General features: G+C 43.1%; 1 protein-coding gene and 1 long non-coding RNA gene across 15 annotated transcripts in view; one reads left to right on the forward strand and one right to left on the reverse strand.

Moving 5' to 3' along the window:
* The window catches only part of CACNA2D1 (calcium voltage-gated channel auxiliary subunit alpha2delta 1), a 472,576-nt gene that overhangs the window by 99,947 nt on the left and 345,359 nt on the right, over positions 1–27,270 (reverse strand). For all 14 annotated transcript variants that reach the window (XM_072147264.1, XM_072147265.1, XM_072147262.1 and 11 more), the window contains one exon: positions 1,332–1,490. In XM_072147264.1, the coding sequence (XP_072003365.1) occupies positions 1,332–1,490 (159 nt within the window). The remainder of the gene's footprint in view (positions 1–1,331; positions 1,491–27,270) is intronic.
* Positions 1–27,270, forward strand: part of LOC140127063 (uncharacterized) — a 162,463-nt gene that overhangs the window by 18,961 nt on the left and 116,232 nt on the right. The window contains exon 3 of the long non-coding RNA XR_011854945.1: positions 10,201–10,267. This is a non-coding gene — a long non-coding RNA (uncharacterized lncRNA). The remainder of the gene's footprint in view (positions 1–10,200; positions 10,268–27,270) is intronic.

The raw sequence follows: 27,270 nt of genomic DNA on the forward strand, positions 1-27,270 counted from the left end.
CATTTATTCATTTTGTGCTGGCACACAAAGAGTCTTATGGATGTAAAGTTATATGCCATCACAGAAAGAAGGAGGTAATCTAGTGTTTTAAATTTTAGATATTGTATATCATTTATATATCAAATATCAATTTCTGCAATTGGATGTTATTAAAAAAAATGTTCCTGTGTGAAGAGAATTTCTCATAAATGAGGCCATGTTGTCCCTTAGAAACGAGATAGCTTCCTTGGATACGACCACCTCACATTCTGGCAGTGTTGGCCGGATATAGTGTATTGAGTCCTGCCTGACCTCCTGGCTTCAGCAATCATTACCACAGGACGGCTGTAGGACCTGCAGTAACACCTCGGACATTTCATATACAAAAACCTTTTGTTTCTTTGTGCAATCCCTCCAGCAGAGGTGGCTGTATCCAGGGATACAGTCTTTTTTATAAGGGACCATAGGACTACATTTATGAGAAAGTGTCTTCACACAGGTAAAAAAAAATAATAACATCTATTTGAAGAAATGTATATACATGGCAGATAAATTAAACTGAATTTGAATGCCCAGTTGAGAATACCCCTTTAAGCTGTTACAGCTGAAACGTGTCAATCTATTATGATGTAGTGATGGGAATCTACTCTATGCATGGATGGATTGTATAATGATTAAATCATGAATTAAATTATTTTAACCCACCATGGACTGTGCTGGATCTTTGTGTGTTTGAGGATTCCAAAGTTTCGAGTTTGTCCGTGCACAACAGGTGGATGTACTCAATGAATGGTGAGCTGGAACTTTGTTTTATACATAGCCAACAGATTTATCAATGGCTCAAGACAGTTTAATGAATGGTGGTTAATGGAAAATGGTAATATGTTTTCACCAACTAGCGAGAAGGCATACACTGTATTAGCTATTAGTGCATAGACTTTCATTCAGTATCTTCCACATGACTGTGCAAACTGGCTATATACCAAATAGTAGTATCCAAGAAGCTGTCTTGATTTATGGTAAACAACAGTAGCTACACTATATCCCACTGTTTTACTACATTTGATTGCAACACTAAATAACTAGTTATCTTGCAGCAAAGTATTTAGTAGGATGAAGATGAGAGCAAGAAAACTTTAGAACAGAGACTCCCATCCCTGACATGTTTCACCTAGCTCAGGCATCTTCTGGGGGAATGGGGCTATTCCAGGGCTATGGACCCCCCCCCCCCTCTCCCGTATTACTTTTTCTCTCCAGGTTGGTGCCATTTAGGAGATAACAAATACAAATATTTTTTCCCACCAATTATGTCACCAATAAAAAATAATTTGAGTTTAATATTAAATACTTACATTACGAAGTTGATCAAAAGCAAATTTGAAGCCTTGCTTGTAGTCTGTCGTTCCTTTGGCAGTGATGTTATTGACTGCTTCTTTAAGTACTTTCTTATTTCTAACGTTTGCTTGAACTAGATGGTGGAAGCAGCTGACATCATGGGCATTGCTGTTGAACTAAAAGAAGGAAGTAAAAACAAGTTAATATAAGGAGGCTCTTTTCTATTGAAAAGTTTGATTATTTCTAATGAAATATCGCAGCAAAACTTTATCATCTGGATCCATTACCAATTAAAAATTGCATTGATGTTTACATAAAAAAATGATTTTTTTATGCACACCTGTGTAGGATGAGTAGGATTCGTAACATATACAATGCTGTAAATGAATCATAAAAGTGAATAATGTAAGTGGCTTATGTTAAGTACTTTATTCATTATATGCATGTGGACATGTATTCTTGAATGATGAGCACTTTTGTAATCATTTTAACTCCAATGCATTTTAACAAAATGAAAGGGAGCTTTTACACTGATATAACAAACTAGCAGCCTAAGGAAAGGTATGAAATATGCTCTTAGAATTCACTTTTATGTGGGATCTCTCCTGTGAACTTATAAAATTTACCTCTAAAGTCAAATGCATGAGCTGAAAAGAGTCGCCTTTTACCTGCCGTCAGTCAATTTTAGAGGCTAAGCGGGGGGGGGGGGGGGATTTATCATGCTGCCTAAGAGTAAGAATGTGCTTAGTTGACCATGGCAACCAATTACCGCTTCCCTTTAAAATATTCATGAGCACTGGTAAAATGAAAGGTGAGCAGTAATTGGTTTAGACAGCTTGATAACTCTCCCCCTAGAGGTGGAAAATTAATTTAAATGTAAAAATTGTGAAAACTTCTTTATCAATAATGCAACAAAATTTGCTGAAATTCCTGACCGGGAAAGGGTTAAGGCAAAGTAGGGTATAACAAACCCTAGTCCATGACTGCCAATAGTAACAGTGTGCTGGTAAAATAATTCTAATTGTAGTCTATACATAAAAAAGGTACAAACACAGTTTTAGTGCTGTTACTTTAAATGTAACCCTGTCACTTTTGGTCACTACAAGGTACAAACAGTAACTTAATCCTCAGCAGCAACAAGTGGGAATTAACCAGAGTAAGAATGTGCTAGCGCTGCTGATTAGCGTTGTTAGAAAAATGAGGAGTCATGCAACCATGCCTCCTTGACATTATCCTAGAGACGAGAAATAAAAGTGCTTTTTAAAGCAATAGTCAAATGTATAGAAGTTATTAAACCAGTGATGAGACTCTTGGAAAGTTAATAATAAAGCATTATTTGTAGTTCATGGGGCATATGTCCCTTTTAAATAAAACACAGACAGGTCCTGTTAAGGAACTTTTACTGCTGTGTCTCTATAATTTAAAGCCTTTGTCAGGATTCAGCCGACACCTGGGAGCGGAGTCTAAGTGGTACCTGGTTTTTACCAGAGCTTGCAGTTAAGCAGGTTGGACTTGCTTGCCACCTGATACCACCAGGTTGCTCCACAGACAAAGGTGAACCACCGAGTCATAGAGCAGAATCGTAGTCTTGGACAGGCAGAACAGGGAGCACGGGATCGTTGTCAGAAGTAGAGCAGAAGGTCAGGGCTTTAGTCAGGAACAGAACCGGGGTCACAAGGGAAATTCAAGGAGACAGTCACAAGGCATAGGGATAAAGTTTTCTCTCAGGCACGAGGCACAAAGATCTGGCAGGGGAAACAGGAAGGGGCATGGAAACAAAAAGTATAATTATGTTCTAAACAGTCAATTACTTAGTAAAACTGGAGCTGAAAAGGACTGGGGGTATTGGTGGATGGTAAACTTAATTTTAGTGACCAGAGCCAGATAAAATAATGGGATGTATCAAGAGAGGAATAGATTCTCATGATAAAGACATAGTTTTGCCCTTATACAAATCCTTGGTCAGACCACACATGGAATATTGTGTACAGTTTTGGGCACCAGTGTATAAAAAGGATATAGTAGAGCTGGAACAGGTGCAGAGGAGAGCAACCAGGATTATTAGGGGAATGGGGGGATTAGAATACACTGACAGATTACAAAATTTGGTATTATTCAGTTTAGAAAAAAGACGACTGAGGGGAGACCTCATTACAATGTACAAATACCTGAACGGACAGTACAAGGATCTCTCCTTAGATTTTTTTATACCTAGGCCTGTGACCAGGACAAGGGGGCATCCTCTACGCCTAGAGGAGAGGCGATTTTACCATCAACATAGTTAAAGGTTCTTTACTGTAAGAGCAGTGAGACTATGGAACTCTCTGCCGCAGGAGGTTGTTATGGCGGACTCTATGTACATGTTCAAGAGAGGCCTGGATACCTTTCTGGAGAGAAAAAATATCACGAGTTATGGGGATAAAACATTTATTTAATTCTTAAAGGTTGGACTTGATGGACTTGCGTCTTTTTCCAGCCTTATATACTATGATACTATGAATTTATCAGGGCTGATGGCCTGCTTGCGGCAATTTTCGGCATACTGGTCCTTTAAATCATACAGAGGCGGCACTTATGCACATTAGGAGATGGAGACGCACACATCGGAGCGTGGGGACCGGCGCTGGAGCCAGGAAGGGAAGTGAGGCTGCAGACTGGCTCCAGGGGCACAGGGAGGCAGATGGGTGCACCTGCGACTTGTAACAGGAGCACCCGTGACAGCCTGTAAGCCTACCTCTGATGATGCAAATTCTTATATATATATATATATATATATATATATATATATATATATATTTACATTATATTCATTTATATTTATTTTTACAGTAGTCTGTGACTACTTGGAGAAAATGAATAGTTAGTTTTCAGCATTGAAAAGGTGAACTACTTCAATTTTTGGCCTACTTGAGAGAAAAGCTTAAAAGGGAATTATCACTCTGAGTATATATAAAACTTGACAAAAAGCCATTAGATAACTACAGTAAAGCTACTTTGGCAATGTTAGTATTGCATCAACTACCAAACTGTATCTCAGCAGTACTAAACTTGATATATTATATGGATGCAAGCTGATCCCAAGAAACAATTCTGGTGACCTGCTGAGAACATAAAAAGTAGGGTCAAATCGAAGCACAGTTAAGTGCAGAGAACTTCTGCTTGACTACTCAGTCCTAATACCTTTGGGGGCTACATTGTATAAGTTACTAAATATTGGACACTAAACACAATAAAGTCATGGTTCAATTTAACTGGTTCATAAACTGATTACATACACAAAGATGGGTTAAGACAAAACTGAATTCCCAGTGAGATATAACATACTTTACTCTACCAGTATACGACAAGAGCCTGAAAATGAAATAAAAGCTTTACAGAAAAGGAACAGTTGTAACATGGTCTTACATTGGATTTTATTATTTTAGGATTTGAAATAACATTTTGACAATCCTTCATGCCAAACATTAATAGAAATAGTTGTTGGTGAGAGACAGTAAAAGATACAGTAAGTGGCCGTGATGGAATAACTTGGTGTTTTAGGTAGTTTTAAGAAATGTATCTATATAAAGAGAAAGAAAACAGAGGATTCAGTTTTTATCACAATGTCTGAAAAGATATTTAGTCGAGTAAATGAAGCATTCAGTGCCTTTCCCCAAATCCCTAAGAAAGGAGTCAGGCAACATTGTAAAATGTTTTGTATTGCTAAATCATGCAGATGTCTACAATAAATACTTCTCAAGGCCTGCCTGAAAGACATACAATGAAGAGCTATCTTTTACTGCAGCTTCTTCATCATGGCTGCTCACTTACAGGGTTAGCCCTCTTTAAACAAATACATATTATTGTTTGTATAAGGACAAACTATTGTATTTCTAGTTCTGCAGCACTTATATTTGGATTTCTTGCATCAATAAGTAAGGTGGTGAGCACAGGATCAGATCCCAACCAAGGAGATGGAAAATTAGTATCCCTGCTATCACAGGAAGCAGATGTATCTCCTTGGCTCTAGAATACAGCATGGCCCATGTGCTTAATACACAGTTATCTCATGGGCCTGGTTTAATGTAGTTATATTGTGGTTGCAATGCTACAATTCAGCACACTGTCTGTCTGTCAGTGGTGAATTACTTCATTTATGACCCTGCAAGGGTGAAAGATATAAACTCTGAAATCTCGACTAGGGTCACTATACTGGGTTAGTCTAGGAGCAGTTGTTGTTTGTTTTAATTTACACGTGCCGTACTATTATGGTGCAGCGTCGGGCTGGTTTTATAGAGAGGGCTCACGGGCAGAGCCTTTTCTATACAAGGCGATCAGTGCCAGGATGTTATCTATTCAAATACCCCCACACAACCTCACGGAGGCAGCTATCAGTTACCTTGACAGCCTGTCATTCTGACAGTTCTCTAAGCATCTGCCAGAGATATGCTTTTAGAGATCAGTAGTAACCTGCCATATACTGCAATACAGTCGTATTACAGTATGTCAGAAACAATCATATCCCTAGTGTTCAAGTAAAATAGTGAAGCTAAAAACAGTGTAAAAATAAAAAAGAGAGAGAAAAAAATGTAAAAAACCCTAAAAGTTCAAATCACACCCCTTTACCTAGAACTGATATAAAAATAAATAAACAAAACAAATCATAAGCATGTTAGGTATCTCCAGGTCCCAAAGTCTATTAAAGTATGAAACTGAGGATTTCAGGCAGTGAACCATGTAATGAAAAAATAGCGCCTAAATATCTTAATCGCCCCTTTTCAGACATTTTGCAACAAAAATTGGCATATAAAAGGTCCACAATTAATGACATTTAGATTACAGATGATCGTATTCTACAGCTAGCAAGCTAAATCATTCTTCACTCTGCATTGCCCTTCAAGCAGATGAAAAATCTACATGAGCAGCCATGTTTGAGATGACCTGGAGTAATTCATCTTCAATTATCCCCATGCTAGCATAATATCGCATGGGTAATTTATATCAATTAGTAACCTGCTGACCATGTGCATTGGAGATGAAGCAGAAATTAAATAAATGAGGTACATTTTCTTTATTTGTAAATGTGAAAAGTCCCTAAGCGACTGATGTCAGAAGAATATAAATAGATTACACAGCAAGATGGGTTAAATAGCTAATATTATGAAGAAACAACAATGCAGAAGCTCTATATATCTATAATCTAATCTATCTATCTATTATCGATCTATCTGTCTATCCATCTGTCTATCTATGTCTATCTATCTATCTAGATTCTAATCTATCTATATCTATCTGTCTATCATCTATCTATGTATCATCTATCTATATATCCTACAACTATTTTTAATGCTAGTTTCTAGATTCTTTATTAGGCAGGCTCTTATTTCAGTTATTTTGATATTGTTTGCACGTCACATTAATCATAGTGACATAGACAGCTGTCTTTCATGTCTGCATTCATGTGATAGAACTGGAGTAAGTTGTCTGAGTGGGTAATGAGCCATTTTGAAAATGAAAACTGACATAACTGCAATGATATATCCTCAATATATTATCCTTTTACTCTTTAGGATGATGTGATGATGGTCAACAATCCTATGTATTATGATGCAAGCTGGTTGGTATTTTTCTCTTATTCTGGTTACCTTTATCCCATATGATAGTGGGTATCTGTATATATCTTGCAGCATAGCTTTATGATAATTGTGTGCAAATCTTAGAAGGATTGTGCTGCCTTCCACTCGCGGTTACTGGGGTGTGATATATATCAACTGGGATAAAACAAGCGCTTGGCCACCACAATATGTGGTTTTTTAACCTGTTTCTTAGGTCCAAGTTCTTTGGTGTTGGTCTCTCTCTGGTATAAGATTTTTAAAAAAAAATCTATTACTCTTTGCGCCAGATGTATCACTCGTTTTATCTATTGTTTTTCTGTTTTTGCACCTTTCCATATTATCACACTGTTTTTGCACCAGTTTTGCGACTAAACACCAAATTAGCCACACACCTGGGCTCTGCTGTGAGGGTTATTCTCATGCTGGGGTGCGGGGTAGAAGCAGAGAGGAGTTTGTAACAGGATCACATGTAAGAGCCCGAATCTAACATTGTGCCTAAACTGCACCTTAAGGCCCCTTCCACACTTGTGTTGCAGATCACATCAGAGTTTGATCAGGGTGCGATCAGTTTTTGGTCAGTGAAAAACGCACATTTTGCATCAGAGTGCAATAAGTTTTCAGTCAGAGTTTGTTCAGTGTCTCAGTTTGTTTCAGTGAAAGGACTCAGGACTGAGCTCTATCTTTCCTATGGCAATTGATGCGTGAAAAACGCATTGCACTTGCATTGCACTTGCAAGTGTCTCAGAGTACAATCTCCATAGACTTGTATTTTGCGTTTTTCACGCGCGTGACTTGCAAAAGTAGAGCATGTCGAGATTTAAACGCGCGTTAAAAAAAACGCGCGCGTGTGCATGAAAAAAGATGCAAGTCTGAAAAGACCCATTGATTACAATGGGTCAGAGTGCAATGCAAGTTCTGCGCGTCAAAAGCACGCGCAGAAAACGCGCGTGAAAAACGCAAGTGTGAAAGGGACCTAACTGTGCCAAAATTGCGCCTAAAGTAAAGTGATTAATAAGAGACAGGATTCAACTCATCACAGATGGTTGTAACTTGTGATAATTTAGGCGCAACAGTGTGCCAGAATATAGGTGCAGCAACTACACCTGAGTGCAGAACAGTGATTCATCTGGCCCATTACCTTTTACTTATTGCAAGTAGTATCTGTCCATCTATCAACTGTCATTTTATTTTTCTGCAGAATGTATAGTAGTAATCTCTTTTTAATATACCTGTTCTACAGTACCTACAGTATTTATGTATCTATTATGTAATCTACAATGTATCTCTTACTGTACATACTGCAGATTACTGTACATGCCACATTTCCTCCTGTCTTGCTCCAGTCTAATACTATAAAGCTACGTGGGATCATGTTGTGTATTAAGACCGAATGTAATTGGTGATTGATATCACAGCCTTATTAACTGTAATAGAAACAAAAGAGAGAGTTCTTGAATATATTAAAGTGAAAAAAAAATGATCTTGTGTAGTAGTATTTTATTGTATCTCGTGAAGTACCATAAAAAGGCTGCTAGCATAAAGAAGCATAAATAACATGTCTTAAAATAACTAGATAAGGCTAAGTTCACACTACCATCGGCATATCCATTTAAAAAGAAAAAAGGATGGTAAATAAAGGTAAATAAACTAACAGTAACTGATGACATAGTGTCTGTTTATTTAACTGATACCCTAACATTGCTTGGTTAAAAAAAAAAAAACTTGTTTTTCAGTTAGTGTCAGTTTCTTGAACAATCAGTTTTTTTAATGACCCTTTAGGCCTCTTGCACACTAGCGTTGCGTTTCACGTCAGGGTGCAATGCGTGAAAAACTGACGTTTTGGCTGCGTTTTTGTTCCATTTTTCCTTGGAGTAATTTGCGTTTTTTTTGCGTTTTCGGCGCATTTTTGACGCGTGATTCAATGGGAGACTCGAGCATTTTTCAAAGGGACCATGGTTTGGGATTAAAATGTGTTATTTAATTGAAAAATAATGTCTTCTGATAATTTGCAAACATCTGCGATCTATTCTTCACTGTTCCGCGCGTATATTATCTCCCGACAATTTAGCAGATGTGAAGAACAGTGAAGAATAGAATAAAAACAGTGAACACAGTGAAAACAGTGACCACAGGATCATTTAAGATAAAAACACAGTGCAGAACACAGTGCAGAATAGATTACAGATGTTCGGCACATCTGCTTACTTGTCGGGAGATACGCGCGGAACGGCGCGAACAAAATAGCATGTGAAGAACAATATATATGTGTGTAAAGAACACATTGCAGATGTTTAAATACATCTGCAATGTGTTCTTCACACATATATATTGTTCTTCACATGCTATTTTGTTCGCGCCGTTCCACGCGTATCTCCCGACAAGTAAGCAGATGTGCCGAACATCTGTAATCTATTCTGCACTGTGTTCTGCACTGTGTTTTTATCTTAAATGATCCTGTGTTCACTGTGTTCACTGTGTTCACTGTTTTTATTCTATTCTTCACTGTTCTTCACTGTGTTTTTTTAATTAAATGATCGTTCGCGAGCAGGGGAAATAATGTTATTCTGGTCACCTAGCAACCCTTACGTTTAAAACGCATTGCACTCGCATTGCACTTGCAATGATTGCGAGTGCAATGCGTTCTTGATGCATCTCCATAGACTTGAATGGGGCGTGAAAATTGTGCGTGACTCGCAAAAATAGAGCATGCTGCGATTTTGACGCGCGTGCAAACGAACGCAAGCACGCGCGTCAAAAACAACGCTAATGGAGAAAGACCCATTGAATACAATGGGACAGAGTGCAATGCGAGTTCTGAGCGTCAAATGCACGCGCAGAACTCGCGCGTGAAAAACGCCAGTGGAGAAGGGGCCTTACTTTCACTTTCAAAACATTGATCTACAGCTTCTATAATCTATCTATCTATCCATCCCTCAAACAAATCTATCTAGCTAGCTAGCTATTTAGCTTTTCTATATCTATCTATCTATTTATCTGCCTATTGATCTCTTATTTCTATTTGCCTACCTATCTTTCTTTCTATACCTCACATTTATCTATAATCTATCCATTATTTATTCTATCTATTTATTAACTATTTTGGTCTGTATCTGTCTATTGTCTGCATCTAAAAAATAAAAAAAAAACTTCCTATTTGTCCCATCGACTTCAATTTATAAAAAAGCTTAATGTCGTCCATTGTGGTCAGTTTGAAAAAACTGTACCACTGATGACAATTGATGACATAAAAATTTACTTCGATGGGATTTAAAACTGATCCATTCTATTTCAGTTTTTTACTTTTCTAGGCGGTCTCTAGAGACGGAAATCACAACTGCAGTGTGAACTGAGCCTAACAGGTATGAACTTCATTACTAAGTATTATTTCCAAATACATGTTCTTTGACTGCAACTAGGTCTACAGGAAACAATCTCAATGATAGCCACTAGGTGGCAACAAAGTATTTATGTTGTCTCTCGGCTATTGAGTAGTTTGCAAACACAAGTCACCCAGCTATGTAATAATGTATGAAGCTTAATTCAGTGTTGTCATTTCACTAAATCACAGCCTACAACAATCTTTAGATATATCAATCAGATACTTTCACTGTAGTTAACATTCTGAATATTAAATAGATTTTTTTTTTACAGTATCTTATTTTATTTCAGATAAATTATCTGCAAATATACTCAGTTACATATCTTTAGGTGTAACCTGAAGCCTCAATGGAAAGGCTTTATGCAATAGGATGTTGTAAATGTCCTGCTTTAGCTTTTAATGGTCAAAAGTAGACAAGAAGGTAAGTTGTGGTATGTGTTAGTAGCATGCATTATGTTCTCCAGGGAATGACACTCCTTATTAAAGGGCACCTACCACCACGAATCTACCTATAAAGGTAGATCGGGTGGTAGGTGGATGTATGGGACGTGAGGATAGCCCTTTTTAGAGCTAATCCTCACGTCCCCGCTAGCGTAGTATAAACTTTATTGCCCTAATATGTTAATTTAATTAAGCGGCTACCGGGGCGTGGAGTAGCCGGACACGAGGCTACACGGCGCGGCTACTCCACGCCCCAGTAGCTGCTTTCCCCCGCCTACCCTGTGATCTTCGGCGCGCAGCTCCTGGCAGCTGCGCGCCCTCGTCCGAGAAGCCGGAGTTCTGCGCATGCGCAGTAACTCCGGTCAAGATGCGCGATCTCGGGAACGAGGCCGGAGTTACTGCGCATGCGCAGAACTTCGGCTTCTCGGACGAGGGCGCGCAGCTGCGCGCCGAAGATCACAGGGTAGGCGGGGGAAAGCAGCTACTGGGGCGTGGAGTAGCCGCGCCGTGTAGCCTCGTGTCCGGCTACTCGACGCCCCGGTAGCCGCTTAATTAAATTAACATATTAGGGCAATAAAGTTTATACTACGCTAGCGGGGACGTGAGGATTAGCTCTAAAAAGGGCTATCCTCACGTCCCATACATCCACCTACCACCCGATCTACCTTTATAGGTAGATTCGTGGTGGTAGGTTCCCTTTAAAGGACAGCTGTCAGCCAAAAAAAAGAGGACTAGCTGCACATACAGATGAAAAACTGTCCCTAGCCCTCTTCCATTTACCTACTGTCAAAATCAATGACTTAGCAAAACATACTGATAAACTCTGCCACACTGTGGCAATTAGCAGTCGATCGCAGTGGTCCAGCGTATTCATGAGGGGGCCGTCCAAGGGGTGTTGAATGCAGCATGGGTCCGGTAACAGCTGAACTGTTCTTTGGGCCTAATCTTTTACTGCATCACATTAAATATATGCTTGTCTGTTGGCATCTCATCTTGTCTATACATGTTGAGGGAACTGAGATGTGTCAGGTTGTGGTTTCAGGCTCTGAACTTTGACCTTTGTGTTACTGGCAAGTTGATTGACTCCTGTGCTTCAAATAGTCCAATTACCAATTCCTCTTATTCAAAAAGCCCAATGTCTGACTACATTAGTAAGTAGTTCTTTTCATTTCTACCAGTTCACAAAGATATAAAACATGGCATTTCTGACATGTCTTTACTATGGGCTGAAGCTTGATTTAATATATGTAGACATTTTGATGTGTTCTAACACTGTTAGGTCTTGAAAGATCAGTTTATGTCTTGTGGAAGTCAAACATATGACCCTTCTCTGTTACAAAGATCTTGAACTTTTGATGACTTTGTGACTACGATCTGCTGTCCTTTTACCTAATCTCTTCCACCCCAGCCTACCAGTACAAACCATTCTTAGAGCCCAGGACTGAATAGCTATGTGCAAATACTATCTGAACCACATTCCTAATTTCCTAAAACAGTCCAAGAAACAGTCGCTTCTTCGTCAGACCCGAGGCTGCATGGCAGCTGCAGTTTTGCTACAATGAGCCACTGGCTCATTGTAATAAATACTGTGTGAAAAAAAGCATTGCAGTATATGGTAGGAACTATCAGGCCATCTAGGGTTAAAGTACCCTAGTGAGTCTAAAAAATAGTAACAAAATAAAGCTTAAAAAAGTTTCAAAGTTCCCTAGAACTGATATAAAATGTAATAATCAGTAAAAATCAAAAACATGTTAGGTATTGCTGCGTATCAAAATGCCAAATCAAAATATAAAAAACGGTTACTGCTCCCCGTAAGGGAGAAACAAGGGCGAAACTATTTCTTTTTTGTATACACTTGTTTAATGTTTGAAAATGTATAAAAACACAATAAAACCTAGATAAAATGTGGTATGACCGTGATTGTACTAAACCCAAGAATAAAGCAGAGATGTTATTTGGAGCGCACAGTGAAAGTCGTAAAAACTGAGCCCACCAGAAAGTGACGCAAATGCGTTTTTTGGGGGGAAATTTCACCACATTTAGAATTTTTTCCAGGTTTCCAGTACAAGGCATGGAATAATAAATAATATCACCGAGTAGTAAAATTTATTACAGAGAAAATAAGCCCTCTGTACAATGAAAAATGAAAAAGTTATGAATTTTGAAGGTGAAGAGTGAAACATGCAAAAAAAAAGCCTGCATCCTTAAGGAGTTAAGAGAGATACTGGTTGGTTAGATATTACCTTTACATGTCATCTTGGTCATCTAATGTCTAATTTCTACAGTATATAGAAATAAATTAGGGATAGAGATGAGCGAACACTAAAATGCTCGGGTACTCGTTATTCGAGACGAACTTTTCCCGATGCTCGAGTGCTCGTCTCGAATAACGAACCCCATTGAAGTCAATGGGAGACTCGAGCATTTTTCAAGGGGACCAAGGCTCTGCACAGGGAAGCTTGGCCAAACACCTGGGAACCTCAGAAAAGGATGGAAACACCACGGAAATGGACAGGAAACAGCAGGGGCAGCATGCATGGATGCCTCTGAGGCTGCCTAATCGCACCATTATGCCAAAATTATGGGCAACAGCATGGCCATGACAGAGTGACAGAATGAAGCTAGATAGCATCTAAAACATCCAATAATTGACCCTGACACTATAGGGGACGGCATGCAGAGGCAGCGGCAGCAGGCTAGAGAGTGTCATGGCGACATACCCTAAATGGACTCAGGCTTCAAACCAATGGGTGGCAGAGAGGAACCAAAGGAGGTGAGCAAGAAGCGCTCAAATAATATCGGTACATGATAAAAGTTTGCCAGTATATTTTGTGGATTACACAGCAGGGTGGCGACAAAGTTAACATGGAAGCCATGAAAACAACCCAAAATTCTGCCTGACACAGCTCGTTTGATAAGGGGACCATGTATGGAGGCAGTGAACTAGTAGTAGATTAAAGGTGCTGCAGTTAAAACTATGTTAGTTGGATCTTGGCATGGAGCTGGCGCTCCGCTGCCAGGCGAGCTTTCGCCAATCCAAGCCCCTGTCTATAGGCTACTCCCCAAACAGCACTTCTAAGAACCTTTTGTATAAGATCAAGTGTAGTAGCGTTCTTATAAGTTTAGGATATGGCGGGTGAGGGGAATGTAAACAGATGCGCAAGAAGCGCTGAAATAATATCCCTAAATGGTAAAAGTTTGCAAGTATATTTTGTGGATTACACAGCAGGGTGGCGACAAAGTTAACAACTTTGATGTGGAATGCCCTGTAATAGCTCTTGGGCGGTGTGCCTTTTATCGCCTAGGCTCAGCAGTTTCAGCACCGCCTGCTGTCGCTTAGCGACGGCACTGCTGCTGTGCCTAGAGCTACCGACTGATGGCGCCATGCCCACGGATGGTAATTCGGAGGAGGAGGAGGTGGAGGAGGGGTGGGAGGAGGTATAGTAGGCCTTTGAGACCTGGACCGAGGTAGGCCCCGCAATTCTCTGCGTCGGCAGTATATGACCAGCCCCAGGGTCAGACTCGGTCCCAGCCTGCACCAAGTTAAGTGTAGTAGCGTTCTTATAAGTTTGGGATATGGCGGGTGAGGGGAATGTAAACAGATGCGCAAGAAGCGCATGATGCGCATGGAGCTGGCGTTCCGCTGCCAGGCGAGCTTTCGCCAATCCAAGCCCCTGTCTCTAGGCTACTCCCCAAACAGCACTTCTAAGAACCTTTTGTATAAGATCAAGTGTAGTAGCGTTCTTATAAGTTTAGGATATGCCGGGTGAGGGGAATGTAAACAGATGCGCAAGAAGCGCTGAAATAATATCCCTAAATGGTAAAAGTTTGCCAGTATATTTTGTGGATAACACAGCAGGGTGGCGACAAAGTTAACAACTTTGATGTGGAATCCATGAAAACAACCCAAATTTCTGCCTGACACACCTCGTTTGATAAAGGGACGATGTATGGAGGCAGCTATATGGACGACTTTTGGAGGTAGCAATGGAGACAACGTGTGGAGGCTGCTATGGAGACAATTTAATTTGGATAGTGCCTGTATGTGGCAGTCCCAAACATTTTTCAAACCAGAGGAGCAGGTAGGTGGCCCTCCAGTAAAATGGGATAGATTGAGTGCCTGTATGTGGCAGTCCCAAAAATGTTTCAAACCAGAGGAGCAGGTAGGTGGCCCTCCAGTAAAATGGAATAGATTGAGTGCCTGTATGTGGCAGTCCCAAAAATTCTTCAAACCAGAGGAGCAGGTAGGTGGCCCTCCAGTAAAATGGAATAGATTGAGTGCCTGTATGTGGCAGTCCCAAAAATTGTTCAAACCAGAGGAGCAGGTAGGTGGCCCTGCAGTAAAATGGAATAGATTGAGTGCCTGTATGTGGCAGTCCCAAAAATTGTTCAAACCAGAGGAGCAGGTAGGTGGCCCTCCAGTAAAATGGAATAGATTGAGTGCCTGTATGTGGCAGTCCCAAAAATGTTTCAAACCAGAGGAGCAGGTAGGTGGCCCTCCAGTAAAATGGAATAGATTGAGTGCCTGTATGTGGCAGTCCCAAAAATTTTTTAAAACAGAGGACCGGGTAGGTGGCCCTCCAGAAAAATGGAATAGATTGAGTGCCTGTATGTGGCACTCACAAAAATTGTTTCAAACAGAGGACCGGGTAGGTGGCCCTCCAGAAAAATTAAATGCATGAAGTACTATAGCAAGAGCCAGTGGGCCCTGTCAAAAAATAGCCATTTTCCTCTGCTTTACTGTACAAAGAGGAGGAGAAGGAGGAAAATGAGGAGGAGGAGGAGGAGTGGATCAATTATTCAGGTTGAGCTTCCTTCACCTGGTGGAGATTGGAAATTCTGAGAAATCCAGCCTTTATTCATTTTAATAAGCGTCAGCCTGTCAGCGCTGTCAGTCGACAGGCGTGTACGCTTATCGGTGATGATGCCACCAGCTGCACTGAAAACCCGCTCGGACAAGACGCTAGCGGCAGGGCAGGCAAGAACCTCCAAGGCGTACAGCGCCAGTTCGTGCCACATGTCCAGCTTTGAAACCCAGTAGTTGTAGGGAGCTGTGTGATCATTTAGGACGATGGTATGGTCAGCTACGTACTCCCTCACCATCTTTCTGTAAAGATCAGCCCTACTCTGCCGAGACTGGGGACAGGTGACAGTGTCTTGCTGGGGTGACATAAAGCTGGCAAAAGCCTTGTAAAGCGTACCCTTGCCAGTGCTGGACAAGCTGCCTGCTCGCCTACTCTCCCTCGCTACTTGTCCCGCAGAACTACGCACTCTGCCGCTAGCGCTGTCAGAAGGGAAATACTGTTTCAGCTTGTGCACCAGGGCCTGCTGGTATTCATGCATTCTCACACTCCTTTCCTCTCCAGGGATGAGAGTGGGAAGATTTTGCTTGTACCGTGGGTCCAGGAGAGTGAACACCCAGTAATCGGTGCTGGAATAAATTCTTTGAACGCGAGGGTCACGGGTTAGGCAGCCTAGCATGAAATCTGCCATATGCGCCAGAGTACCAACGCGTAAGAATTCACTCCCCTCACTGGCCTGACTGTCCATTTCCTCCTCCTCCAACTCCTCCAACTCCTCTTCTTCTGCCCATACACGCTGAACAGTGAAGGACTCAACAATGGTCCCCTCTTGTGTCTCGCCAACATTCTCCTCCTCTTCCTCCTCATCCTCCTCCACCTCCACCTCCTCCGATATGCGCTGAGAAACAGACCTCAGGGTGCTTTGGCTATCAACAAGGGAATATTCTTCCCCCGTCTCTTGTGACGAGCGCAAAGCTTCCGACTTCATGCTGACCAGAGAGTTTTTCAACAGGCCAAGCAGCGGGATGGTGAGGCTGATGATGGCGGCATCGCCACTGACCATCTGTGTTGACTCCTCAAAGTTACTCAGCACCTGACAGATATCAGACATCCACGTCCACTCCTCATTGTAGACTTGAGGAAGCTGACTGACCTGACTACCAGTTCTGGTGGAAGTTGACATCTGGCAGTCTACAATCGCTCTGCGCTGCTGGTAAACTCTGGATAACATGGTCAGTGTTGAATTCCACCTCGTGGGCACGTCGCACAACAGTCGGTGAGCGGGCAGTTGGAGGCGGCGCTGCGCTGCCCTGAGAGTGGCAGCATCTGGGCTGGACTTCCTGAAATGCGCACAGATGCGGCGCACCTTCGTGAGCAAATCAGACAGATTGGGGTATGTCTTGAGGAAACGCTGCACTATCAGATTTAACACATGGGCCAGGCATGGCACATGTGTCAGTCTGCCGAGTTGCAGAGCCGCCACCAGGTTACGGCCGTTGTCACACACAACCATTCCCGGCTTGAGGTTCAGCGGTGCCAGCCACAGATCAGTCTGCGCCGTGAGGCCCTGTAATAGCTCTTGGGCGGTGTGCCTTTTGTCGCCTAGGCTCAGCAGTTTGAGCACCGCCTGCTGTCGCTTAGCGACGGCACTGCTGCTGTGCCTAGAGCTACCGACTGATGGCGCCGTGCCCACGGATGGTAGTTCGGAGGAGGAGGTGGAGGAGGGGTGGGAGGAGGAGGAGGCATAGTAGGCCTGAAACACCTGGACCGAGGTAGGCCCCGCAATCCTCGGCGTCGGCAGTATATGAGCAGCCCCAGGGTCAGACTCGGTCCCAGCCTCCACCAAGTTAACCCAATGTGCCGTCAGCGATATATAGTGGCCCTGCCCGGCAGCACTCGTCCACGTGTCCGTGGTCAGGTGGACCTTGTCAGAAACGGCGTTGGTCAGGGCACGGATGATGTTGTCTGACACGTGCTGGTGCAGGGCTGGGACGGCACATCGGGAAAAGTAGTGGCGGCTGGGGACCGAATACCGAGGGGCGGCCGCCGCCATGAGGTTGCGAAAGGCCTCGGTCTCTACTAGCCTATAGGGCAGCATCTCCAGGCTAAGCAATCTGGAGATGTGCACATTAAGGGCTTGGGCGTGCGGGTGGGTTGCACTATATTTGCGTTTCCGCTCCAGCGTCTGGGGTATGGAGAGCTGAACGCTGGTGGATGCTGTGGAGGATCGTGGAGGCGACGATGGGGTTTTTGTGCCAGGGTCCTGGGCAGGGGGCTGACTAGCAGCTGACACAGGGGAAGGAGCAGTGGTGTGCACGGCCGGAGGTGAACGGGCTTGTTGCCACTGAGTGGGGTGCTTAGCATTCATATACCTGCGCATACTGGTGGTAGTTAAGCTAGTAGTGGTGGAACCCCTGCTGAGCCTGGTTTGGCAAATGTTGCACACCACAGTCCGTCGGTCATCCGGTGTTTCCTTAAAGAACCTCCACACTTCTGAAGATCTAGCCCTCGCCGCAAGAGCCCTCACCACGGGAGCTTCACTAGTTGACAGTGGCGCTGATGCACCAGCTCTGGCCCTGCCTCTCCGTCTGGCCCCACCACTGCCTCTTCCAACCTGTTCAGGTCGAGGACTCTCCTCCGTCTCAGAAGCACTGTGTTCACCCGGCCTCTCAACCCAGCTTGGGTCTGTCACCTCATCATCCTCCGATCCCTCAGTCTGCTCCCCCCTCGGACTTCCTGCCCTGACAACAACTTCCCCACTGTCTGACAACCGTGTCTCCTCATCGTCGGACACCTCTTTACACACTTCCACTACGTCAAGAAGGTCATCATCACCCACAGACTGTGACTGGTGGAAAACCTGGGCATCGGAAAATTGCTCAGCAGCAACCGGACAAGTGGTTTGTGACTGTGGGAAGGGTCCAGAAAACAGTTCCTCAGAGTATGCCGGTTCAAATGCCAAATTTTCCTGGGAGGGGGCAGACTGGGGGGGAGGAGGCTGAGGTGCAGGAGCTGGAGGAGTGGGGATTTCGGTGACATGGGTGGACTGCGTGGAAGACTGACTGGTGGTGGACAAATTGCTCGAAGCATTGTCAGCAATCCACGACATCACCTGTTCGCACTGTTCTGGCCTCAACAGTGCTCTACCACGAGTCCCAGTAACTTCAGACATGAACCTAGGGAGTGTAGCTCTGCGGCGTTCCCCTGCTCCCTCATCAGCAGGTGGTGTCTCACCCCGCCCAGGACCACGGCCTCTGACCCCTGCAGTAGTTGGACGCCCACGTCCCCGCCCTCGTCCTCTACCCCTAGCCCTCGGGTTAAACATTTTTAAAATGAGAGTTATAACGTATTTTTTTTTTTTACTTCTTTTTGTTTTTTTTTGTGTTTTTTTGTGTTTTTTTTTTTTTTTGTGTTTTTTGTTTTTTTTTGAGTTTTTAAAACCAAACAATCCTATCCTATTGCTATGGCTATTTTCTAGCCAAGTATCAAAGGAAGCACACTACTATGCCAGATGAGATGACACTGAGTTAGTGCCTAATAGAAATCCAACCCCTACTGAATTTTGCCACTTCGGCCTTTGCTATGGATATGTGCGCCACTAAGCGCAGAACACAGCGGTCGCAAGTCTCACTACAAATTGCTCAGAATTGGCAAGTACATGCACTGCAGAAACTACAGCCACCAGCAGATCAACCAGAAATCAAATATATAGAACGCTACTGTAGGCTTCAAGAAGCTGTTTGTATTCTCCTATGGCTATTTTCTAGCCAAGTATCAAAGGAAGCACACTACTATGCCAGATGAGATGACACTGAGTTATTGCCTAATAGAAATCCAACCCCTACTGAATTTTGCCACTTCGGCCTTTGCTATGGATATGTGCGCCACTAAGCGCAGAACACAGCGGTCGCAAGTCTCACTACAAATTGCTCAGAATTGGCAAGTACATGCACTGCAGAAACTACAGCCACCAGCAGATCAACCAGAAATCAAATATATAGAACGCTACTGTAGGCTTCAAGAAGCTGTTTGTATTCTCCTATGGCTATTTTCTAGCCAAGTATCAAAGGAAGCACACTACTATGCCAGATGAGATGACACTGAGTTATTGCCTAATAGAAATCCAACCCCTACTGAATTTTCCCACTTCGGTCTTTGCTATGGATATGTGTGCCACTAAGAGCTAAACACAACGGTAGCAAGTCCCCCTGCTAATTCCTCACAAAATGGTAAAAGATGCAAATTAAAATAAAAAAAGTAGAACGTTATTGTAGCCCTAAGAAGGGCTGTTGGGTTCTTTGAGAATCACTCCTGCCTAACAGTAAGCTAATAGAACACCCTAACGCTTTCCCTGACCAGCAGCAGCTCTCTCCCTAGCGGCATCCAGAGACAGAATGATCCGAGCAGCGCGGCCAGCGGCTAGTCTATCCCAGGGTCACCTGATCTGGCCAGCCAACCACTGCTATCGACGTGTAAGGGTACCACGTCATGCTGGGTGGAGTGCAGAGTCTCCTGGCTTGTGATTGGCTCTGTTTCTGGCCGCCAAAAAGCAAAACGGCGGGAGCTGCCATTTTCTCGAGCAGGCGAAGTATTCGTCCGAGTAACGAGCAGTTTCGAGTACCCTAATGCTCGACCGAGCATCAAGCTCGGACGAGCATGTTCGCTCATCTCTAATTAGGGAGTTTGTTACACAATCTACCTATACAAAAATATAGTTGGGTTGCTGTATGCTGAATATCTGTATGAAGTGAAGGTTATTATGTCATACTCCATTTATTCAGGGTCTGGAGGCCCACCTACTTTAGGTGAGCACCGGTGGATTGACTTTTGGGACAATCCAAGCCTGGTTGGGTGTGAGGTGTTGGGGAAAGGCAAACTGATGACTACTTGAGAGATCAGAAAGAAGCGGGTTGGATTACTTACTTAATGATCTGGTTCTTTTTTTGCATTGTCATTCCCCACCTCCAAAAAGTGTTTACACTTACAGAGCTGTATGAGGGCTTATTAAATACAAATTGCACTTCCTATGTATCATGAAGCTGAGAAAAAATCCAAATGCAATATAAAAAAATAAAAGTCAGTTGTGTCATTTCCAAAAGATTTATATTGTTTTGTTATGTTTTAATAACTTACTATTATATTTAATAATATTTAATAACTTACACAATTATTTTCAAGGAAATGTCTTTACTATATTGCCATATTCTGCCATATATCTGACTGTATATGCTATATTGTTGTATTGTTGTATGATATATATATATATATATATCATACAAGATAAACAGTCAAATATATATATATATATATATATATATATATATATATATGACACTTATGCTTAACTACTCTGTCCCTCTTGTTGTCCTCCGTCACTGCTTGTTTAGAGAGGTAGGCGTTGCAGTCCCACTACTTCCATTCTTTTGATATGGCGTTGAATATAATGCTGTATAGGCGCATGGCTTAGGACGGGTGGGTGTTCATGCCTGCCTCTGTAAACAAGCAGCAGCACAGCATTGATGGGAGGTACTACAGGACAACAGGATGGCCTGGGAAAGTCAGGAAGTCAGTATCAATGAGACACCTGGAAAGTTGTTGATAGCTTTTCTATGATTTATCAAATAACTATTTTATACAGAATTTATGGTTTTATGATTAATAATTTTTTTGCATTTTTATTTATTACTTTTTCAATTCTTTACCATCTACTTTGCATACAACAGCAGGTTTTCTTGAATTCCAATTTCATTGCTGTTTGATGCACTTGCAAATAAGTAAAACAAAAGCTCGGAGAAGATGAAAAGCAGTCAGAGAATGCTAACTCTCGCTCTATGCATGAGCTTAAAGTGTATTGCGGTAACTGGAAGAGGCGTTTAGATTTTATGAAAAACTTGATATTGTCAGTTTCCATAATGAATATAGTCTGCACATTACAGGAATTGTGCAGCCTGTCAGGATGTTTCCTACATAATGTGCATATTCAAGTCTAAACTGAAAAGACTCCTTGTCTAAAGACAGCAGCTTCCTAGTAAGTGAAGAGTTTCCACCCACCACTAGAGCATTAGATAACTCACTGACTGCTGCTGCAATATTGAGAAACACGTAAAAGAATGTACATAAATATTTAAATTTACTGAATACATTATAATCCCCTGTCAGAAATCCAAAAAAGCAATTCCCAAATTGGGGTAAAGGGTGTATATCTGAAGACTGGCCCTTAACCCCTAAGGGTAACTTTTTTTATTTTTCCAGGTAAAAAGCTGTGTATGGGCTTGTTTTCTGTGTAACAAATTGCAATTCATAGTGACAGTATTTAATATTCCATGCTGTCTACTGAGAAGTGGAAAAAAAATTCAGAATGCAGTGAAAATGATGAAAAAATGCATTTGTGCCTTTTTCTTGTGGCTTTGGATTTTACGGCTTTCACTAAGAGCCCCAAATAACATGTGTACTTAATTTTTTGAGACTTTTGATGGTGTTTTCAATGCTACCATTTTCAGGCCTGTACAACCTTTTGATAACTTTCTATAGAATTTTTTATATTTTTCAAAATTGCAAAAAAAGTGGCATTTTGGACTTTGGATGCTATTTTCCGTTATGGGGTTAAACGCAGTGAAAAACCGTTATGATATTTTGATAGATCGGGCATTTTAAGACAGGGTGATACCTAGTGTGTTTATGATTTTAACTGTTTATTTATATGACTTCTAGGAAAAGGGGGGTGATTAGAACTTTTTGGGTTTTTTAATATATATATATATATATATATATATATATATATATATTTAAAATGTATTTGTACTATTTTTCAGACCCCCAAGGGTACTTTAACCATAGGTTGTTTGATTGATCCTACCATATACTGCCATACTACAATATGGCAGTATATGGGGACTTTGCACATCATCTATTACAATATTCAAATCACACATTGTAATAGATAGCCTAAAACATGACAGCCTTGGATCTTAATGTTACACAAGGCTGTCATGACAATGGAACACCACTCCCCAACGGCGAGTGACGATCCGAGTCAAGATGGCGACGCCCACGTGCCACCAGCTCATTAATGCCACCGGCAGTTTTGCCGGAGGCGATCAAAGGTTTAACACCCGATCTCAGGTGTTAGCGACGGGTGTTTTCTCCATTGTGCAGCAAACACACAGTGAACATGAAGAGAGCTCAGCCCGTGAGCCTGCTTCATACTCCCCTCTACGTAACTGTGTAATTTCTGCAGACAACCAGGACACTTCAAGGCCATGTGTCCACAGCGCCAGGGAGGCCCAGGACCGTCCCTGACACCATCTCCTGTTTTGTTTGTGGGTGGTGGGATGTCCCCTGATAATTTGCAGCCCGTCACCATAGGCCAGGCTAGGGCCATGGGACTGAGAGACACTGGTGCTGGGTTGACCCTCGTACGGCCTGAACTGGTGTCCCCACAGGATTTGATACCTGGGAAAACCCTTGCGGTTTCTGGAATTGGAGGAACAGAACCGGCACTGCCCATTGCCAAGGTGTATTTGGACTGGGGTGCGGGGAGAGGCATGAGGGAGGTGGGCGTGTCACCTGACCTTCCTGTGAGTGTTCTGTTGGGAACAGACTTGGGCCGACTAGTGTCACAGTATGTGACCCCAGAATCATCAGGGACTGATCGGTCAGACAGCAATATGCAGCCGGCCGCTGTAACTGTTATTGAGATTGATTGTTATCACTCTGATGTTGATATTGTCAATGATAATACTGATGTGTGTGACCTACCTACTGCCAGGAATGTGGGGGTGGGTAGGGTCATGGGTCCCACTTTGCCCTTGGGGGAGGGGACCATCCAAGCAGAGGGTCAGGCTACTATGGGGAGTGGCCTGTCATCCTCTGGATACCTGTTGTCCTCTGACACTCCTAGAGTAGGGAGAGACAGGGGGCTAACAGCTGCAGGGGGTTCAGGTAAGAGGGCCTGCAAGTGAGGACGGGAAGGGTCTTCCCGGCAAGGACCCACTGCAGGGCCCCTTACCAACCGGACTGTCTCAGGACCGGGCCCATCCGTCTGCCTTGGCGACTGGGTCAGAGGTGGAGAGGAAGCGGATGCTACCTGCGGTCACAGCGACCATCGTCGCTGGGACATGCAGTCGGAGCGTTGTAGCCCCTCAGGGGCTCATCGACTTCCTCCCTTCTGATCAAGTGGCTGCCAGGTCAGATGGAGGCCAAGAGACAGATCCGGGGAAGCTAGCAGAAGATGTGGGTTTTTTTCTACTCTCCCCACATCGAGTCAGTGGTCTCAGGAAGGAGGGCCTGTCAGCGAGGATGGGAAAGTGCCGGGAGAGGTATTCTTGGCAAGGACTCGCTACATGGCCCATTCCCAACTGAACTGTCTCAGGACAGGGCCCACCCATCTGCCCTGGCGACTGGGACAGAGGCAGTGAGGAATCGGACGCTACCTGCGGTCACAGCGACCATCATCGCTTGGCCGCGCAGCTGGAGCGTTGAAGCCCCATGGGGGCTTGCCGACTTCCTCCCTTCTGATCAAGTGGCTGCCAGGTCAGATGGAGGCCAGGAGACAGATCCGGAGGAACTGGCAGAGGGTGTGGGGGTTTCTTCTACTCTCACCACGTCAAGCCAGTGGTCTCAGGAGGGAGGGCCTGTCAGCAAGGACGGGAAAGTACCGGGAGAGGTAGGTCTTCACTGCAAGGACTCGCTACATGGCCCATCCCCAACTGGAATGTCACAGCACCAGGTCAGTCTGTCTGCCTTGGAGACTGGGTTGGAAGCTGAGAGGAAGCAGACACTACTTGCGGTCACGGCGACCATCGCCGCGGTGACGTGCAGGTGTAGCGTCGAGGCCCTTTGGGGGTCCACTGCCTTCCTCCCTTCCGACCAATTGGCTGCTAAGACAGACAGAGGCCAGGAGATCGATCCTGGGAAGCCAGCAGAAGATGGGGCAGTTGCACAAATTCTTGCCACGTCCAGCCAGGAGTTTCCGGCAGCGGTAGATGCTGACGCTTGCCTGAAAATTAAGGAGAAGCAGGTGGTAGGGTCTCCCTTGGACTCCGACTCCAAGCGGGTCTGGGACCAAAGGCGACTGTACCAGAGGACAATTCAGCAGGGTACACCAGAGGTATGGCCCAGTGACCCACATGCAATGGTACTCTGTCCAGTTTGGGCAGAGGAACCCATTGCGGATGTAGAGGCTTGCCAGCAGCTCCGGGCAGACCAAAGGTCCCAGCTGTGGGCAACCCTTCACCCCTTCCGGGAGTTGCTCAGCAACCAACCTGGGAGGAACCCTTTGGCAGTCTATCACATGGACCCTGGAGACCAAACCCCATCCCAGTTTTCAGCATACCGGGTCCCTCCTGAGGTGCAACAGCACCACAGCTGGGTGACTGACGTGATGCTGAAGCTGGGTATCTCTCAGGCATAGAGAGGTAGTGAGTGGGCGCATGGGGAAACACAAAGATATTACCCCTTAGCGCCCTCTAAAGAAGGGAGGTGTGAGGAACCTGCAGGTATTGTCTTGGTCATCAAGCTCCCCCCCCCCCATCCCCCGGCCTCAGTATATTAACCTAAATGAGCCAGTTTGTTGACAAAACCAGCATGTGACCGGGTTTCAAAGACCTATACAGACAAACCGACTCCAGGCATCACCCCCCCTCGCCTCCCAAGTCTCAAACAAAGAGCCATTAAAACTCTCAAATCACCAGGTTGAATAGAGAGAGTTATGAAGTTATGGTCCGTCTCACCAGAACACCAATTACATTTTTGGATTTGTTATTCTCAGTAAATAATAACAACCCATTGTTCATGGCTCTAGGATACTCAGATCCAGAGATATCAATATCTCTGGATAGGACCATAGCAAATGGGTCAGGTTTGGTATCAATGCGATCCTGGGATTCACCCACATCTAATGATACCAGAACCATGACCCCAGGACCTTCCCATGGGGTAGCTGTAGCTTCTCCAGGGCTCTGGATGTAATATCAGGTAGGAGGGACCATTGACCCCTCCTTAGGGTGGACAGAGGTGTGTCCACAACTGATATAATCGGGCACCATTGAAGGGGCCTGTGTCTTTGTCCTGGGGGAAACTAACATCAACCAAGCGCAGGGAGGATCTAAAAGTGTGAACTATCCATCGCCATTAGGCCACACACACACACAAAGGTAACTAACTAACCAAACTGCTTAGACTTATAGTGCTACCCGTGTAATTTGTACTCTGTTTACTGTATTGTATTGTGTGTACTGTATTGTCTAGTGTGCCCTTAAGGCAATTAAATATAAAATCTAATCTGTGTTGCTCTTTTATCTCGATCACGAATCTTACGTCCGGATTTCTCGCTTATATACATGCTACCGGGTTGGTTCCTCACCCTATATAACCCCGTTACGGACCGGGCTTATATTAAAGGAGAACTGGTGGCAGCATAAGGCTGATAATATTCTGTCTCACTGCGGCTAGTAAGAGGGATCTTATAGCCATTCAGGGATTTGCTTTAGGGTTGCGCCATATCCGGAAGTTGTGTGGACAACTTTAAATCACTTCCTGCGCCTCTCAGAACCCATGCATCTGGGAGTGTCTGTAAAAGGATATCTGAGTGACCTTACGTACCCTTCAGGGGTCCGTAACGTCGCGGTTTCCTTCACAACGTCTTTTTGCGTTAAAGGGTTAATGCTTAACTTTATATGCCAGTTTAGCAAAAGCTTTTTCACTATATATATATATATATATATATATATATATATATATATATATTCTGCACTGCTTCGATTTGGTGAATACTCTTTTATGTTTCTATTGTCCAGTGTTTGCCTTATGTCTTTGCACTTTAGGCAGGAAGGTAACGTTGACCAGTTGTCACTTGGCTGGGTAGGCTGGGCAATAAGGTAGGGATAGCTGAGAAGGGGGTTAGCATAAGGGCTCACTGTCCTTATTGGTTCCAAGCTCTTTCCTTAAATCAGAATAACAGTTTTCTCCCAAGAGATCACTTCCAACAATGTATGTTTGATAACCTTTTACTACAGGCTATGAATTTGTATCATTTATTACAAAATTCCTATGGATGTTAGTGTCAAATTAATTACCAAACATGCTAGTTTGGTTGCATATTTCATTTTCAGTTAATTGCGAGTTATGTACGTGATGAATGTTCTCAAACAATATTTTAGCTTAATTTAGCTTAATTTTATTGCAAAGTTAAGCTAATTAAATTACATAATATAAGCTTAAACTTTTTGAAAGACCTTGATTTATCATTAAAACTGAATGAACAAATGAATATAATGATTAAATAGTACCCTTGAAAACATGGGTCTAGCTTTTCCTGAAATAGAATAAAATATTGAGGTATTTCTGTAGCAACATCACTTTTCACATTGAAACAATAAGCATTGTTTATCCCTGGATGTCTGAACCACTGAACAATGAGATACAGTCGTAGATGTCATTCATTCTTTTCTGCGCAAAATATGGTTATTGAAATGAGTAACCTTGAAAGATAGCTTTAGAACTTAGTTATCTACATATATATGGAGAAAAATCAAACAAAATGTTCCCTTTATAACATAATTGTGAAATCAATATGACCAGTATCTAAATGTAAGAACATGTCATAGTTCTTGCATTTTAGGAATATATTTTATGCATCATGACATAATTTAAATAAAAATTGGTCATTAGAAGTTCTGAAAATTAGGTAAATACAACCTTAGATGAAAAATAACCCACAACAGATTTAAATGTTACAATT

This window comes from Engystomops pustulosus, chromosome 4 (assembly GCF_040894005.1).
Source record: "Engystomops pustulosus chromosome 4, aEngPut4.maternal, whole genome shotgun sequence".
NCBI lineage: Eukaryota > Metazoa > Chordata > Amphibia > Anura > Leptodactylidae > Engystomops > Engystomops pustulosus.